Source organism: Globicephala melas, chromosome 5 (genome assembly GCF_963455315.2).
Source record: "Globicephala melas chromosome 5, mGloMel1.2, whole genome shotgun sequence".
NCBI classification, from domain to species: Eukaryota; Metazoa; Chordata; class Mammalia; order Artiodactyla; family Delphinidae; genus Globicephala; species Globicephala melas.
Window position 1 is genome coordinate 99352415 of NC_083318.1, and position 17781 is coordinate 99370195.

The window sequence follows — 17781 nt, forward strand, 5'->3', positions numbered from 1 at the left end:
CTTTGTACGGGTATTGTCAGATCACTGAAATACATAGTGAAGTGCTGGTATGTAGTTAGGGCTCAATAATTGTTGCTGTTTTGTTGTTATATACCTGCCAAAGTTCATGGCCCATAACCCTGTGTTTCACTTGACGTATTTATGAATCACACGGTAACTTCCATTTTCCAGTCTGACATGTAAAGCGCTTGGAAGTATTTACTTCCATCCTTGCAACAAGAAAAAAAAGCCAAATAAACTGAAAATCAACAAGTCTTCTTAGATCCAGAGAATTGAGGTCATGGGGCAAACTGCTGCACCAAAAACTAGAGAGATGGACAGGCAGTTACGGAGAATCACAGTCTAGCAGGAGCAGAGGTCTAAGAGGAAAAGTCTGCAGCTGGTGCCAGGATGGGTAGGAATACTTTAAGGTGTAATTGATGAATTGCTGGAGGTTTAGCATGGACGAGCTTGAGAGTTAAAAGCTCCTAGGGGGCAGTCCAGGCGCCCCGACACTTTCATGAATTTTACCTCCAGGATCCCTACCAGGTTCTCACTATGATCAACTGACAAAAATTCCCTTGCTCTTCCAGCAGGAGAGGGAGAAAAGTAACCATTTTGAAATTCAAGGCAGATCTCTCTGCTCCCCTTAGCAAGATCTGTCCTCAAGGGAAATGATTTTACCAGAGCTTAATCAACTGGGGTTTTACCAAAGCCTGATTAGCCTGGGGGGAGGTAAATACTCAGCTCCAGCTCAACAAAAGACTGAGACCTAGTCACAGGACTGAGGATGTTCCCCCTCACCTCCATGTCAATAGGGCTCCTGTACAATAACAGGGGATTTGACTGAAAGAACTAAAAGCCTTAACTCCTGTTTAAGAAGAAGGCTCTAGGAAAGCCCAGAGACTGCAAAGGAAGGACAAAAACAAGGCCACTAGAGGAAACCACTACAGCTATAGCACAAGGTAACACAGCCTAATTTCTAGCCAGATAAGCATAAAACCTCACACTAAAGCTTATTTCCTCAGTTCCTGTTACCCAGTACATCATGTCCAGCTTTGAACAAAAAATTACAAAGTATGCCAAAAGGCAAAAAAATTACCATCTTAAAAGAAAAAACAAGCATCAGAACCAGACTCAGATACGAGAGAGATGTTGGAGTTATCAGACTGGTAATTTAAAACAATTATGGTGGACTTCCCTGGTGGCACAGTGGTTAAGAATCTGCCTGCCAATGCAGGGGACATGGGTTTAAGCCCTGGTCTGGAAGATCCCACATGCCATGGAGTAACTAAGCCCGTGTACCACAACTACTGAGCCTGTGCTCTAGAGCCTGCAAGCCACAACTACGGAGCCCACGTGCCAAAACTACTGAAGCCCACACACCTAGAGCCCATGCTCCGCAACAAGAGAAGCCACCTCAGTGAGAAGCCCGTGCACCACAACGAAGAGCAGCTCCCACTTGCTGCAACTAGAGAAAGCCCGCGCACAGCAACGAAGACCCAACGCAGTCAAAAATAAATAAATTTTAAAAATAAATAAATAAAACAATTATGATTGATATGCTAAGGGCTCTAATAGAAAAAGTGGACAACATGCCAGAACAGATGGGTAATATAAGCAGAGTGATGGAAACTCTAAGAAAGAATGAGAAGAAACTGCTAGAAGTCAGAAAAACTGTAACAAATGAAAAATGTTTTTGATGGGCTCATCACTAGACTGGACATGGCTAAGGAAAGAATCACTGAATTGAAGACTAAGTTGCTATCAATAGCAACTTCCCAAACTGAAATGTGAAGAGAAAAGATGGAACAGAATATCTAGGAACTGTAGGACAATTATAAAAGGTATAAGTTGTGTGTAATGGGAATACCCAAAGGAGAAAGAAAGAAGTATGGAAGGAAGGAAAGAAAGAAGGAGGGAGGGAAAGAGAGAGAGAAAAGGAGAGTGGGCAAAAGGGAAGGAGGAACAAACAAACAGTAGAAATATCTGAAGTAATAACGGCTGAAAGAAATGTTTCTAAAATTAATGACAGACACCAAACCACAGATCCAGGAAGGTCAGAGAGTACCAAGCAGGATAAATAGCAAAAAATCTATATTTAGGCATATCATATTCAACCTGAAGACAAAAAGAAAATCTTGAAAGAAACCAAAGGGAGAAAAAAACACCTTACCTATACAGGAGTGAGGATAAGAATTACACCAGATTTCTCTTAAGAAACATATAAGCAAGAAGAAAGTGGAGTAAATTATTTTAAATGTTGAAAGAAAAACACACATCCTTGAATTCTGTACTCAGCAAAGTTATTCTTCAAAAGTGGAGAAGAAATAAAGACTTTCTTAGACAAACAAAAATTGAGGAAATTTGTCACCAGTAGACCTGCCTGGCAAGGAATGATAGAAATTCTTTAGAGAGAAGGAAAATAGCATAGGTTGGAAACTTAGAGTTACATAAAGAAAGAAGAGTGTTAGAGAATGAATAAATGAAGGTAAAATAAAATCTTCAAGTTTCTTATTCTTAATTGATCTAATAGATAACAGTTGGCTTGAGATAATAATAGCAAATATGAATTTGGTGATTATAGCTTATGGATATGTGAAATGAATGACAGCAATGTCATAAGGGACAGGAAAGAGGAAGTGGGAATACTAGTGCAGTACCTGAAGTGGTACAGCGTTATTTGAGAGTGGACTTGGACTAGTTCTAAACGTATTTTGCAAACTCTAGAGCAACCACTAAAAAGAATTTGAAAAGATGGATAATTGACATGTCAAGAGAGGAAAGAAAATAGAATCATATAAAATGCTCAAATAAAACCAGTGAAGACAGAAAAAAGAGTGAAAGACAAAAAAAAAAAAAAAGAAACAAAGAACAAGGGCAATGAATAGCAAACAGAAACATGGTAGATATTAATTCACCTATATCAATAATCACTTTAAATGTGAATGGTCTAAATATACCAGTTAAAGACAGGGATGTCAGGGTGGATAAAGAACAAGACCAAACTAAAAGTTGTCTACAAATCACACGGTTGGGCATCACATAAGAACATCCATGGGTAAGCCAAAAGATGCGTGGGGTGGGGGTGGGGGGTTGTGGTCAGGAGACTTAGGTTTCAGTCTGGTCTATCCACTAACTAGCTGTGTGACTTTTGACAAGTCACTGACATTCTTTGGGCCTCTCTTTATCCTTCTGTAAAACAAAGGGGACTTAGACTAAATTTCTTTAGCTCCCTTACAGCTTGAAATCCAATGTCTCTTTACTAGGATCTGATGAGTAAATGTGGACAGTAAGGGAGGAGGCTGAAGCATCTACTGGTGCTTTTGGTTGGACTGACTTCACAAGAGACCCAGCTGCAGCCAGAAGGGGTGTGTGCATGAGCATGACAACACAAATCCAAAGTCCTGGCTACTTTGTGAAAACTGAACTCTTGGAGACCACTGGATGGCGGGAATCCCTTACCTGGGTCCATATTTGACTAGGAGAAAATTACAAGAAGTCTGCAAGCAGCTTTCGGGTTGACTTGCAACCTACTGGTAAGGAAGGAGAACAGGTGAGAGAGGAATTCAGGAGGTCTTTGCTGAATGCAAGGGTGTGGAGGGGACAGAGGATTATTACAGCTCCTTGTCTGGCATTCCTGCCCCATCATCATCTTTTCAGACTAAAAGTACCTCACCTTGCCCACTATTGCCTTCTGAGCCATACATACGTCCTCTACAGAACAAAGAGAAAAGGGAAGTTCAAATGTTTCAGTCACAATTTTAAAACTGCTCTTAATCAGGGGTCCCCATCCACTGCTACCAGTCCCCAGCCTGTTAGGAATGAGGCCACACAGCAGGAGGTGAGCAGGGGGCCAGCGAGCGAAGCTTCGTTTGCCACTCCCCATGGCTCCCCATTGCTGGCATTACCACCTGAACCATGCACGCTCCCCCTCATCTGTGGAAAAACTGTCTTCCACAAACCAGTCCCTGGTGCCAAAAAGACCACTGCTCTTAATGATCAAGATCTTGTTTGCAGCAGCTAGCAAAAGCCCTGCTGATCCTCAGAGATAACCATGGCATGACTTGGTCCATTTTGGCCAAAGGCATGACCATTCTGATGGAAGAAAGTGGAAGAGAACCTTTTAAACTATCTTTAAAAACCCAAGGGGCTATCAAAGGTAACCTGAATCAATGACTCTGCATTAAGTCAGGGTTGTAGGTCAGTACCCTAGACTGGCAGATCACAGCACATTTTTTACTTTCCCAGGCGGTTCTCTTCCTAGGGTTAAATGACCTGAATTGACTGAATTATTTCCCTCTGATACAGGCATTGTATGGAAGCTGGCCCTTTGCTGATCTTACAGATACCTCTCATCTAGGTCTAAGTGACATTGTTATAAAACTGCAGACCCATAAAGCACTATTTCCACTGGGAAACTGTGGAAAATCTAATATCCCATTAGATGGAAGCCTCCATGAAGGTAAGGATGTGACTGTGTTTGCAAATCATTGTGCCCACTATGCCTAATTCAGTGCCTGCCACATAGTAGGTGCTCAATAAATATTTGCTGAATTAATGAAAAAAATCCACTACAAATGTGGGCCTGGAGGAAGCATGCTTAGTTCAAATTTGATGATTTATGAAAATACTTTATAAAACTATTCATTCACTTAACAATCACTGAGTATTTTCTATATGATAGGCACAAAAATACAGAAAGGAATGAGGTGGTATGCCAAATTTCATAAAGAAGAGGGGAACGATATTCACTGAGTGCCACTATAAGCTAGGCATGTATTATTCATTATTTCATCCTCCCAGTAACCATGTGAGGTAAATATTATTAGCTCCCCCCTATTTTTGCAGATGAAGGAACAAAGCTGTGCACAAAAGCATATATCCAGCAAATGGCCTGAATTTATTCAATGACCTGGATACTTTCCTCCACAATATACTTTCCCCCCAAAATAAATTTAAAATCACAGTGTGATGTTCTGTTATGTGATGTTTTGTAAAGGAAACTTAGGTTCTCAAAAACTGAGTTATAAACAAACAGTTTCATTTGGAAAAGAGGTTTAGATTCTCAAGTTCAAGTTATATATGTCAGAAAAAATTCTGGTAATAGAGGTGCTTTATAACTAACTACATGAGCGTGTACTTGAAGGCTAAAAATAATAAACTGCTTGAACAAAATAAGTGAAAATTACTGAGTTAAGTCCTAAATAGCATCTAAGACCTAAATTAATGAAGTTCTAACTTATCATTATCATAATCCATTGTTATGATAAGTAAAGCACAACACTGAACTAAGATTGTTGAAGTCAAAATAAAGTGCAGCATAGTTCCCATTGCCAACAAAAGAACATGAAAATGAGAATCTGCCAGCTGCTCCTTTGTGCAAACAGTTTCCTCCTAGGACCCTGGTGCCTATTCCCAACTGTGCTTGAATTATCCGGTAGATATTCATAATATGAACTGTGATCCCCGAGTGATGTATTGTGCTGGATCCTTTTTGCTTTATGAATGCTCAGACAGGAGGGAAGCCTAAAATTGGGAAATGAATTCTTAGACACAGGGCAACTTAGACAAATGCTCAGGGTCAGGCTGTCTTGTAGGGATGGGAGGCCTGTTGCATAGGTGACCACCTGACCTGCACGTCTGAGGGTCACAGAAAGGCTCTTGAGTCGCCTGTTTCCCTGGACCCTAAAGCAGTTTTGGGAATTTCCATTTCTTCCTAATGGGTGAAAATACATAGGACTTGAATCATCTGCCCTCATAACACTGGCAGAAATTTTGAAAACAAATTGTTCTCACCCACCCTGCCTGGATCAGATGAGGAATTGGGAAAACAGAGATTCATGATCAAACCAAAATTTCAGCAGCTCAGAAAGTGCCCAAGGTGGTGGGAAATGGCCTAGGACTGGCACACTCCTCAAGGATATGGCCCAATCCTAGTACAGGTGTGACCACATTTACATTTTTATCATGATTTCATAACAACTCTGAAAATAAAGTCATATTCTTATTTTTACAGATGAAGAAACTGGAGATGAGTGAGTCACAGCTAGCAACCATCAGAGTAAGACTTAAATCTTGAGTCTTCCAAATCCACATTGAATAATAGACTTTTCACCACAATCTTAAAGGGTGACTTCAGGAATACGTGTTGTAGAAGCAGTGGCTTTGGAGTCAGAACTGCATTTGCCTATCTGGATGTACCATTTTTAGCCAGATAATTAGGTAAGTTCTTTAACTTCATTAAGCCTTAGTTTCCTCATCTGTAAAATGGGGGCATGCATAACACCTAGCTTGTGGGGTTACTGTGAGGATCAAAGGTGATATGCATAGAGCATGCTCAGCACAGAACTTGGCCCTCATCAGAGCTAGACAGATGTTGAGGGTTTCGGGTCATGTTTAGGGCATGGACTCTGGAGGGAGGAATTTCCTTACCTCCTCTGTAGTTTAGCATGCCTTGGTGCTCTAAGGCCCCCAGGAACATTTTATAGTATCTAAAGCTACAAGGATAAAAAGTTGACATAGGCAGGGAGTGCTTGGGCCTAGAGTGGGCATGGAGGATGTCCACCCCACTGGGTGCCTCCTCCCACACTGCCACCTGCTCTAGGTCCCTACGGCAGCAAGGACCCTCCATCCCCACCTGGAAAGCCATGGAGTTGGCAGCAGCCAGAAATATCCTCAGGGGCAGCTTGGCCTTGTAGGACCTGTGGCTCCACAAGCGATGGGCACCAGCTGTCACACCCAGAGCAGTCAGGAGGAAGCAGAAGTAGGCTGCAAAACACAAGCAGGGAGAATGTCAGCAGATGTCAGTGCTTTTAAATTTCCCCCAACTTTTTTCTCTCCTGAATAGGAACCTGTGTGAAATGGTATCAGGGGAAGAATCTGCAATGTGAAGAATCAGTAACTTAGGGAAATGCAGACTTTTTATTGATTCGTAGCTTTCCAGTACAGGCGGAAGTGGAGAGAACTTTCCTCAAGAAACTTTGACCTTGGAACATCATTTTTTCTATATCAAAGGAATCTTCTATTTGCAAATGTTTCTTGCCAGTCTGGATACAAAATCACAACCATACTAGTGTGCCTTTGTAATTCTTACACATCCACTCTCGGTGGAGCTGAGATAGCTCTCTATCTTACTTCTTAATTGGCACCCATGGCAGGATGAGTTCTATGAAGAGTGTACTTCTAAACAACAGTGCCCGTTTTCAGTGCCCATTTTCAGGGCTTCCTTGGTTTGAAGGAACTCAGGCCAGACTTAAAGCAATGAAGTCCGGCTCAGGGCCAGTAAGAATGAGGCTAAAACTGACACCAAGGACAGCTGAGATTTGTCTTCTAGAGCTCCTCACTTATACCATCACTATGACTGAGCTGGTAAAGATGGCCAGGGGGGGAATTTTTTTAGAGCCAAACTACAGTGGAGCTTATTATCTGTCACACATTTAAATATATTATCTCTAATCCTCATAAAATGTATTAGCATCTCATTTTACAGTTGAGGAACTGGCTCTCTGAGAGTTAAATCCTGCATATAAACCCAGGTCAGCCTAGTTCTAAAGCCTCTGCCCACGTTGTCCCTAGGTGGTGGTGTTGATTTGCTCTTTATACGACACTTGGGAAAGGTTGAGTGCGCGGTAGGAAGGAGACCCCAAGGGACCAAAAAAATCACAACTCCTAAGATTATTACAACTACTCTAGTGGTTTTAAAGCAATGTTCCCACACAACGCTAAATGTCTTACTTGGATTATCTTATTAAAACACATCAAACGACCCTTATAGGGTTTGTATTATTATTAGGACCATTTTACAGTTGAGAAAACAAAGGTTTAAAGAAGTTAACTAATTCCCCAGTGTCACAAGGTTAGGGAGTGTCTTTGCTAAGAGCCAAACCCAAGTCTGTCTGAACCAAGAGCAGAGTACCTGCCCTCTATACTCTCCTTTGTCTCAGGGAGACATCAACCAGGTAAATGGTTAGTTTTATCTTCACTTCTCTACACCCTACACCTTTAATATTGGATCTCAATTTAAATTTAAATGTGAGCTGCTTCCTTACTTGAGGGGAGAGCCCTAAACCAGGCTATACGTAGGCAGGATCAGGCTTACACACAATCCTACACAATTTCTTCTGGCACTTAGCACATACAAGGCCCTCCATAAAGAAGTGCCAAAGACCAAGTGACCAGCTGTGAGTACATCCCTGAGCAGTTGTGAATGGTACCCAGGCCAAGTTCTTAGGGAACCCTCCGTAGGACTTCTTTGGGAGAATTACTAGGATAACATCAGTGTCGATACACATATTTACAGGGAGCACACTGTTACATCTTCCAAAAGTCAAGTCTGACTAACCTTGATCTCAATCCATATGTATATGGTCTAAGAACTAGACTCACCCTCGGCACTAAGATTAATGAGTATGAGTACATGTGGTTTTCATGAAATTGACAAATCATTCCTTCTTTGAAAGGTTAAAAACAAAAAACAACAATCTGCCCATAAATCACAGAAAGTAGCAGTAAATAAAAAGCTCTGACCTTTTTGGTTATTGTAATTTAAGCTTGGTCATGAGTCCATGAAATGGACAGCTATTTTCCATGTCATCCCTGGCCTTCATGGCTCTGCTAATAACTTTTTTCCAACTGTCAAGCAGTTAGGGAACAAGTGAAATCTATAATGGAAAAATTCAATGTGACCCTTTTTTTTGCCAGTGGACTAAGACACTGGACCTTGGCTATAATAAGATGAATTCCCAGACTCCATGAAATATATTGGCCAAATAGAATCTCTCCAATCCATGATTCCCAGACAGGGCCTTACCACGGACTATGGCATTGTCTTGTCCTTTTTAGGATCTCCAATATTTCAGGGGTCATTTACATGGTTGGTCTGTGCATGTCTGGGCCACTGACAATGGGCTCGAGTCAGAGCCTGTACTGGGCAGTAGTGGCTATTGGTTTTTCATGGTCTTTCTTTTGGCAACATGAATGTGGCTGTGTGACCCAGGGCTGGCCTAGCATTATATCCCATCTTCCTTGTCCTGGGAATAAACACCTGACCCAACTTTTCTCTCTTCTGGCTTAAAGACTAAAGGTCACAAACCAATGCATGATTGTAATAGTAAAGAATGAGGCCCAGAAAGCAAGTCATGAAGATGATGGACAGAGCTAGCTCCACAAGAGCTAGAAGGATAACTGCCTGCATTGAGTCACTGGTTGCAGGCCCTGGAGTTCTATAGCTCTTCTTTTGATCCTGTGGGCCTCCCCAGTATTTCTCCTAGTGATGTGAGCCAACAAATTCCCTTTTCTTGCTTAAGCCAGTATGCACTGGATTTCTGATACTAAAATTCTGCAGAATCTCTAGGAAAGAAAGCAACCTTCTGTTCATAGTCCAAATGAGGATAAACTGCAAAAACCCTGGGCTGGATGTGAGGCGTTATGGCCTGTTCCATAAAAAGGACTCAGTTTTTTCTATTTTGACAGGGCTAATACAAGACGTTCTTAACCTGTCATCTATGATGTTTGTGGAAATTAATATCCAAACAAGTTCTGATGAATTCTGGCTAGCTGGCTCTAAGGTATTAAAGTGCTCAGACACAGAAGTGATGATTTCGGGAAAAAAAAAAAGGAGTAATAAGCAGTGCCAATAACTTTACCAAGTGACTTTCACCTCATAGAGAAAGGTGCTAAAGCAATAGAAACCAGAATCACAAAATTACAGACCAGTAAGCGACAAACATGTTGGTCTGTATGCAAATAAGTGTCACCAATTCTAGTTATCTGAAGCCAAAAAGAAATGTATTAAAAAGATACTGAGTAGGGACTTCCCTTGTGGTCCAGTGGCTAAGACTGCGTACTTCCGATGCAGGGGGCCCAGGTCTGATCCCTGGTCAGGGAACTAGATCCCACATGCTGCAACTAAGAGTTTGCTTGCCACAGTGAAGATCCCACGTGCTGCAACTAAAACCCAGTGCAGCCAAATAAATAAATAAACAAATATTTAAAAAAAGAAAAAGATATTGAGTAGCCTACAGAACTCATGGGAAGGTTGCAGGATAGGGCTTTTGTTCACAGCCTCCAAGATGGTCCCAACACTCCCCACCTCCTGACATTCACAGCCTTGTGTAGTCTCCTACCCTTGAGTAACTTGCTTCTAACCAAAAGAACATAGTAACATTGAGGGAATATCCGTTCCATGATTAGGTTACAAAAGATATGATTTCTGTTTTGCTAGCAGATGCTCTCTTCCCTTGGGCCTGGTGAAGTAAGCTGCCATGTCAGGAAGGCCCAGATGGCAAGGAACTCACGGTTTCCTACAGCCACCAGCCAGTGAGGAAATGAGGCTCTCAGTTCAACAGTCCTCAAGGAACCGAGTCCTGCCAGCAATGGTGTAAGTGAGCTTGGGAGTAGTTCCTTCCCCAGCTGAGCCTTCAGTTAAGACCACAGCCCTGGCCAACACTTTGCTGCCTTATGAGAGATCCTGAAGCAGAAGACCCAGCCTAGTTGTACCTGGACCCCTGCTCCACAAAAACTATGAGAAAGTGAATGCATGTTGTTTTAAACTGCTAAATATTGGGGTAATTTGTTCTGCAGCTGTAAGTAACTAATGCAAGACTTAAGTAGGAAACGTCCCTCGAGGGAAGGAAGGCACAGTTTAAATCCCAGTTTAAGAAGAGTTTGCCACCTACAGGAACAGAAAGTAGATTCACATTGCATGGGGCTGGGGATGAGGAGGAGAAGTGGGGAATGACTGCTAACAGGTACAGGGTTTGGGGGTAAAGAGTGTTAAAAACGGTTGGGAATTGGGCTTCCCTGGTGGCGCAGTGGTTGAGAGTCCGCCTGCCGATGCAGGGGACACGGGTTCGTGCCCCGGTCCGCGAAGATTGCATATGCCGCGGTGCGGCTGGGCCCGTGAGCCATGGCTGCTGAGCCTGCGCGTCCGGAGCCTGTGCTCCGCAACGGGAGAGGCCACAACAGTGAGAGGCCCGCGTACTGCAGGAAAAAAAAAAAGAAGTTTGGGAATTGATTTTGGTGATAGTTGCACAATCCTGCAAATATACTAAAAACCAATGAATTGCACACTTTAAATAGGTGAGTTGTTTCCAAATTCTCTCTTCCCTCTCTTCCCTTTCTCATATTTTTCTTCCTTTTTTTCCCCTCCACAAATTAGAGGCCTTTGAGATAATAAGGTAACACTTATTAAGCATATGCTCTGCATCAGGCATGCTTACATATATTAACATATTTAATCTTCACAACCACCCTATGAGGTAGATGGGGACAGTTATTATCACCATTTTATTTACTTATTAATATTTTAATTGACATATAGTTAATTTACAATGTTGTGTTACTTTCTGGTGTACAGCAAAGTGATTCATATATATATATGAATATATATACATATTCTTTTTCAGACTCTTTTTCATTATAGATTATTACAAGCTACTGAATATAGTTCGCTGTGCTATACAGTAGGTCTTTGCTGTTTCTCTATTTTATATATAGTAGTGTGTATAATACTTCTTAAAATAACCTCCTTTCATTCACCTTCAAATACTTTGCACACATAAGATCATTGCAATCCCTATTACGGGAGTGATAAAATGAAAAGATCGGTATTTGGGAACAGAGTGCAAAAAGAAGTTGGTTCCCATGCTTTCTTAAACCAGTGCACAGTAAAAGTCCAATTAAAAAAAGAAAAATGCACCACACTGCATAACAGTGTCAGAAAGGAGGCTGGAGAAGGGAGCCTACTCTCACTGCATGCCTGCCACAGACCGTCACTTTACCAATATATCTAATTTTATTGTTTTATTCCTATGAGGTAGATATCCTAATCCCCATTTTACAGATGGGCAAAACTGAAGCCCAGAGCCATTAAGTAAATGCCTCTGGATCTCACAACGACAGAGCTGGGGCCCAAAGGCCAGCTCAGTGCAGCCCCAAGCCCTCTCCTCTGGTGCAGTGGTCCTCAGCCCTGGCAGCGCATTGCAGTCATCTGGCATCTTTAACAGCCAGCCGCGAGGCCCATGGGGCCGGTAGAGCGGGCACCTCTCTCCACAGGTGATTCTGATGCACTACCGGGCCTGAGAAACCGCTGCCCTATAAGGTACATCCTCCCTTAGAGACCATCTGGTCCCATCCCCTGAATTTACAGATGGAGAAACCCAGATCCAGAGTGTATTGTGCTCCCTCCAACACCCCCCCCCGCCCCCCACCCCGAGCTGACTCCCACGGGGCTTCGTAAATGCTAAGCAACTCCAGATCAGGAGAGACCCGCTTGCCCTTTTGTGTGAACTCGGGCCGTTTGCACTCTTCTCCTGGCGGCTCCCTTTGATGGTGTGAGCTGCTCGCCAGGCCCTCCACAGAGGAGTCTTTGATATCCAAGCCCCGGGCTGGCGGGCAGGTGTGCAGGGGGGCTCCGACAGGAGGACACGAAGCACAAAACATGCGCGGACCTGTCTTCCACCGAGGAAAGGGAAGAGGCGAGGCGGAGGAAGGACGCAGAGGGCCAAGGCTCCTGGGGACAGGGCCACATGGGGGGTAGGGTGGAGCCTGTGTGGGAGAAGACAACGCACTTAGATATCTGCCTTTCCCGCCAGCTTCAGTGTTTTCAAAGTCACACTTGGGCTCTGGCCAACAAATGACTGTTTCTCTTCTCCAGTCCTTCTGAGATTTGGCAGATAAACGGAGAAAGACAGACAGAGCCATAGATGGATAGACAGATACACATAGAGATACAGAGATACATATAAGTAAATGATGGGCCATATGTCATAATGGTTAAGATGAACCTGGGATTGAATCCCTGGTGTATCACTTATCAGTGTGACTTAATCTCTAAACCTTGTTTTTTTCATCCATAAAGTGGGGAAAATAGTACCTGCCCTATGGGCTTGTTGTAAGGATAGAAAGAAGTAATGCACATAAAATGTTAGCCAGGCCTGACAAGCAGCATTAGCATATGTTCTTGCCCTGGTTATGCCTGGTTACGCCCAAGGGTAAACTATCCCTTTCCCAGCTAACCCCCTGTGAAGACTCCCACGCTTTTCATTACTCTAAGCCGGAGGTTCTCAAACGGGTGGGCAATTTTGCTTGCTCCCCTTCCTGGGACATTTAGCAAAGTCTCCAAGACAATTATTAGTTGTCACAATGCAAAACATGAAGGGTGCTACTGGCACCCCTCTAGTGGGTGGAGGCCAGGGATGCTGCTGAGCACCCTGCAATGCCCAGATGCTGCCTACAACAAAAAGGTACCACTACCAAAAAGTCAACAGTGCCGAGGTAGAGAATCCTGCTCTGGTTTCTTGGGAACGTTCTTCTTGAAATCTGGTGTGACTTCACTGGCCTTGCTTCCTCACATCTCTCTGGTTTCATGGGGGAGCTGTAGGAGTAACTCACATCTCATATATCATAGCTCAGCAAAGCATAGCATATCATATCATAAACAAGCTGAAAACAAAGAAGTCGGAAGAAAGAGCAATAATATTTTAAGTCATTGATTCCTGAACTTTAAAGTGCCAGGGGACCTTGTTAAAATGCAGATGCTGGGCCCTACTCCCAGAGATTCAGTAGGTCTGGGGAGAGACCCACGAGATTTGTTTCTAACAAGTTTGCAGGTTTGCTGATGTTGTTGGTCCAGGGTCTGAGTGTTTAGCTGACCCACCAGATGTGAGAAAGAAGGACTGACAAGGGACTGCAGCCACAGGGCAAGGCCCTCTCATGAGATGGTGTTACAAAGGATTGCAATTAGACCTTATGTCCTCCCGTTAAAGGTTTGGGTTTACAAAGTTCGAGATTCCGAGGCCATTTCCTCCTAGGTGCTATTTCAACACTTCATTCAAAATCAGAACATTTTCAGGCTCTTGAAAACTGTGGGCTTAGAAGCAAAGGGTTTCTTTTTACTATTAAAACCTGCTAAATTCTATCTTTTTATTTTTAATTGAGGTAGAGTTGACTTACAATGTTGTCTTAGTAATTCTATCATACGTAGCAATAACCAACAGCCCCTCTTTGCAATCCCCACCCCCTTCCACTCTGCCCCCTTATGCTGTGCTGCACATGGGCTGCAGGAGGATAGGTGCTCCGTTCTGGAAGTGCCCGCATCTTCTAGGAAGATTCAACGGAAAGGGAATGGAACAGGAGGGCGAAGATATATTTCATGCATTTTACAGGTACTGCCTGTTTTCCTCAAGCATCCTTCCTGCCTTCAGTCAGGTCCACTTAGACTGTTCTGAAGTCCTGGGCAAATCCTACTTTTCCGGGTTGATTTACAGCATATATGACAATTAGAATGAAAGCCACAGCAGATCACTAACAACCATAAAATTATAGCATAGCATGTTACCACTCTGCTGTTGCACCGTAGTACCTATAATTCAAACAAAAAACCAAGGAAGAATTCGGACCTCATTCTGTATCCACAGGTCTCACTTCAGGCACTCAGGCTAGACCAGGAATCCCTGTTAGATGCTCTCTAGCCCTCTGTGTTTTCCAACATGGCAATCATCACTTTGTAGTGATATAAGGAATTGTTCATCTAATGCCATCTTCCCATCTAAAACATAATGTCCAGGAGGGCAGGGATCATGTATGTCCTTCCACGTATTCTCAGTGGTACCTGTGAAACTAACTTAGCTGGAGAAAAATATGCAACCATGCTGATTGGTTTCACTTTAAAATTCATGAACCTTTAACCTTAACTGGGCTTTAGTATTACCCAGAAATCATAGTACTTTCCCCTGGTCCATATGTTCTCCCTCTCTCCTAGATGTCTATTTCAATACCTGCTCCAATCACCTCACCTCCCAAAATCTCCTTCCCCCTCGCCGTCTGATAACTTTGCTTCTGTTTGAGAATAGCAGAACCTCCTCAGGCCCTACCACCTCTAGCCACCCTCCAGCATCCGAGCCTGTGCACCCTGCCATTCCTGCATTCCTACAGATGGCCAGTCCACGTGCCCTTTAAGGCTGGCCCTTCCTTGTGCATCGTATCCCCTCCATCCTACCCAATTGCTCTGCCATTTCCCTTCTCTCTGCATCATCAATATCCTCCCTCCATATTATTCCTGTGGCCTATAGCCAAGCTGTTATTTTTCTCATTTCAAAAAACAAAATTACAAAACCTCTCTTGACGCCCTTTCCCTATCTAGATCCTATTCCATTTCTCTGCTTCCCTTTACACATAATTCATTGAATGGATTGTCTCTTAATTGTGGATAACAGGTCTTCACTTCCCATTTTCTCTTAAGCCCATTCAATTAGGATTTTGCCCTTCTTTCATCCCCACCCCAATCAAAACTGCTCCTATCCAGGTCCAAACAAGACAGATGTGGTCCCTTTCCTTGTGGGCAGTCTCTAGATGGATATTAAGCAAATCATTATGTGGGTGATGAACACAATGAAGGAGAGATAGAGGTGCTACAGGAGTCCCTGAAGGAGGGACTGGCATTCCAGGTAGAGGTGACGTGTGAGCAAAGGCATGGAGGTGTGAAGGTTCCTGGGAGGAGCACTGCCAAGTGTTTGGGTCTGACTCCTGGGAGGGGGTGTGGGGTGAAATGAAATGCAAAAACCAGGCAGAGGCCTGACCAGAAAGGCACATATGTGATACTAAAAAGAGATATTTGATCTTGAGGATAAGAGGGTACCACTAAAGAATGTTACATGATCAAATTTAGAATAACAGAAAGGGTTGTGTTAGATGGATTCTAGTGGGCTGAAATGATCACTTGCGCTAGATAGTCTCCATGAGCCCCTGCAGACACATACTCTCCCTTCTCATGCTGCTCTGTGCCCTAGGAGGCTGGCCACTATAGGCTGTACCAATGGGCTCCTTCTGGGGCTGGGCTAGCTGCATCAGAATTACTTGAGGAGCTTTAAAATCTATACACATCTTCTAGAACCTTATACTGATGAGGCAGGGGTTTGTAACCCCAGGTGATTCAGTTATACAGCCAAGTATGGGAGTGATGGACAAGGACAGTGCTTCTTAAACTAATGTGCCTATAAATCACCTAGGGATTTTATTAAATTGCAGATACTAATCCAGTAGGTCTGGGTAGGGCCAGAGATTCTACATGTCCTTCAAGCTCCCAGGTAATGCCACTGCTGCTATTCCAGGGACCACACTTTGAGTTGCAAGACACTGGCCAATTCCTGCAGAGACTCATTTAGGACCAAGGAAACCTAGCTTCTCCTCTTGGCTTGTGATGCAAGCAAAAGGCTTTTTAGTGACAGAAGCCCAGGATGGAAGTCTCATCTCCCTACCCACAGCCTATGCTTGCTCTTCCTACATTCTCTTCCTGCTTTCTTTCTTTCCTCAGGCACAGAGTGAAAAAGTTTATTTCATGTAGATTTTTAAATTTAGAAGATGAGAAAAGGGCTGCCTTCAAAACATCACAAAACAATTCTATAATATAAAAACACAAGAACTGAGCTGCTAAAAGAACTATGGCTAATGTTCATTGCAGCTCTATTTACAAGAGCCAGGACATGGAAGCAACCTAAGTGTCCACTGACAGATGAATGCATAAAGAAGATGTGGCACATATATACAATGGAATATTACTCAGCCATAAAAAGAAACGAAATTGAGTTATTTGTAGTGAGGTGGATGGACCTAGAGACTGTCATACAGAGTGAAGTAAGTCAGTAAGAGAAAAACAAATACCGTATGCTAACACATATATATGGAATCTAAAGAAAAAAAAATGGTTCTGAAGAACCTAGGGGCAGGACAGGAATAAAGATGCAGATGTAGACTGAGGACACAGGGAGGGGATAGGGTAAGCCGGGAGTGGCATGGACATATATACGCTACCAAACGTAAAATAGATAGCTAGTGGGAAGCAGCCGCATAGCACAGGGAGATCAGCTCGGTGCTTTGTGACCACCTAGAGGGGTGGGATAGGGAGGGTGGGAGGGAGACACAAGAGGGAGGAGATATGGGGATATATGTATATGTACAGCTGATTCACTTTGTTATACAGCAGAAACTAACACACCATTGTAAAGCAATTATACTCCAATAAAGGCATTAAAAAATAAAAATAAATAAAAGAACTATGGCTGAAGACCATCTGTGCATTGCGGCACCTTCACACCTTGGTGAGAGAAGAGGTCTGATTAAAGAAAAAAGGGTCCCTTGATAGGAATAAGAATTTGTTAAACAGAACCTTAAGAGTCTGTAATCATTACATAACGGTGTTGACAACTGAATGGTTAGGGGAAGGGAGTGGAAGAGTTTATTCTTTTTGTTCTTAAGAAAATGTCAAAGACTAACACTGTTCTGCGTCTAGTCCACTTCTAAAAATATTTGGCATCTAATGAAAGTGGCCACACGTATGAGAAGAGCTATATTTGGAGCTGTCGATCATTTAACATTTTACTAAAAATACAACAAACAAACAAAAATCAAAGTTATTTTATTATTTTATGATCTATCAATATTTCTTCAGTACTACACCAAAGCAAGCCCCTGAGAGATAACTATTCCAGAGCATAAACTAGTTCAGACTGGAATCTTTCCAGTGTGGCTTCCAGCTCCCTCGATGCCTTCTTACTTCCTTGTTCAAAACCTCTTTCTCTCCCTCAAATGACACAAAGCTTCTGGGGGGTGTGGGGGGGTGATCATTTATTAGGTGTGGGAATCAGAGCTCGCTGGAACAGCTCACAGAGAACACTGGCTTCTTACACAGAGGAGTGAGGAGGTGCACAGGTAAATCAGTGAATTCACAGGTCAGTCGCCTGTCTATCTTTTCCTAGCTGGTGGGGGGCAATACCATCTTACTCTTTCTTAGTCTTAGTTTTC

At 43.0% G+C, this 17781-nt stretch overlaps 1 protein-coding gene across 1 annotated transcript in view; it reads right to left on the reverse strand.

Moving 5' to 3' along the window:
- SCD5 (stearoyl-CoA desaturase 5) overlaps window positions 1-17781 on the reverse strand; it is a 156789-nt gene that overhangs the window by 65035 nt on the left and 73973 nt on the right. Inside the window, exon 2 of the mRNA XM_030878009.2 lies at window positions 6620-6750. Coding sequence (XP_030733869.1) covers window positions 6620-6750 — 131 coding nt within the window. The remainder of the gene's footprint in view (window positions 1-6619; window positions 6751-17781) is intronic.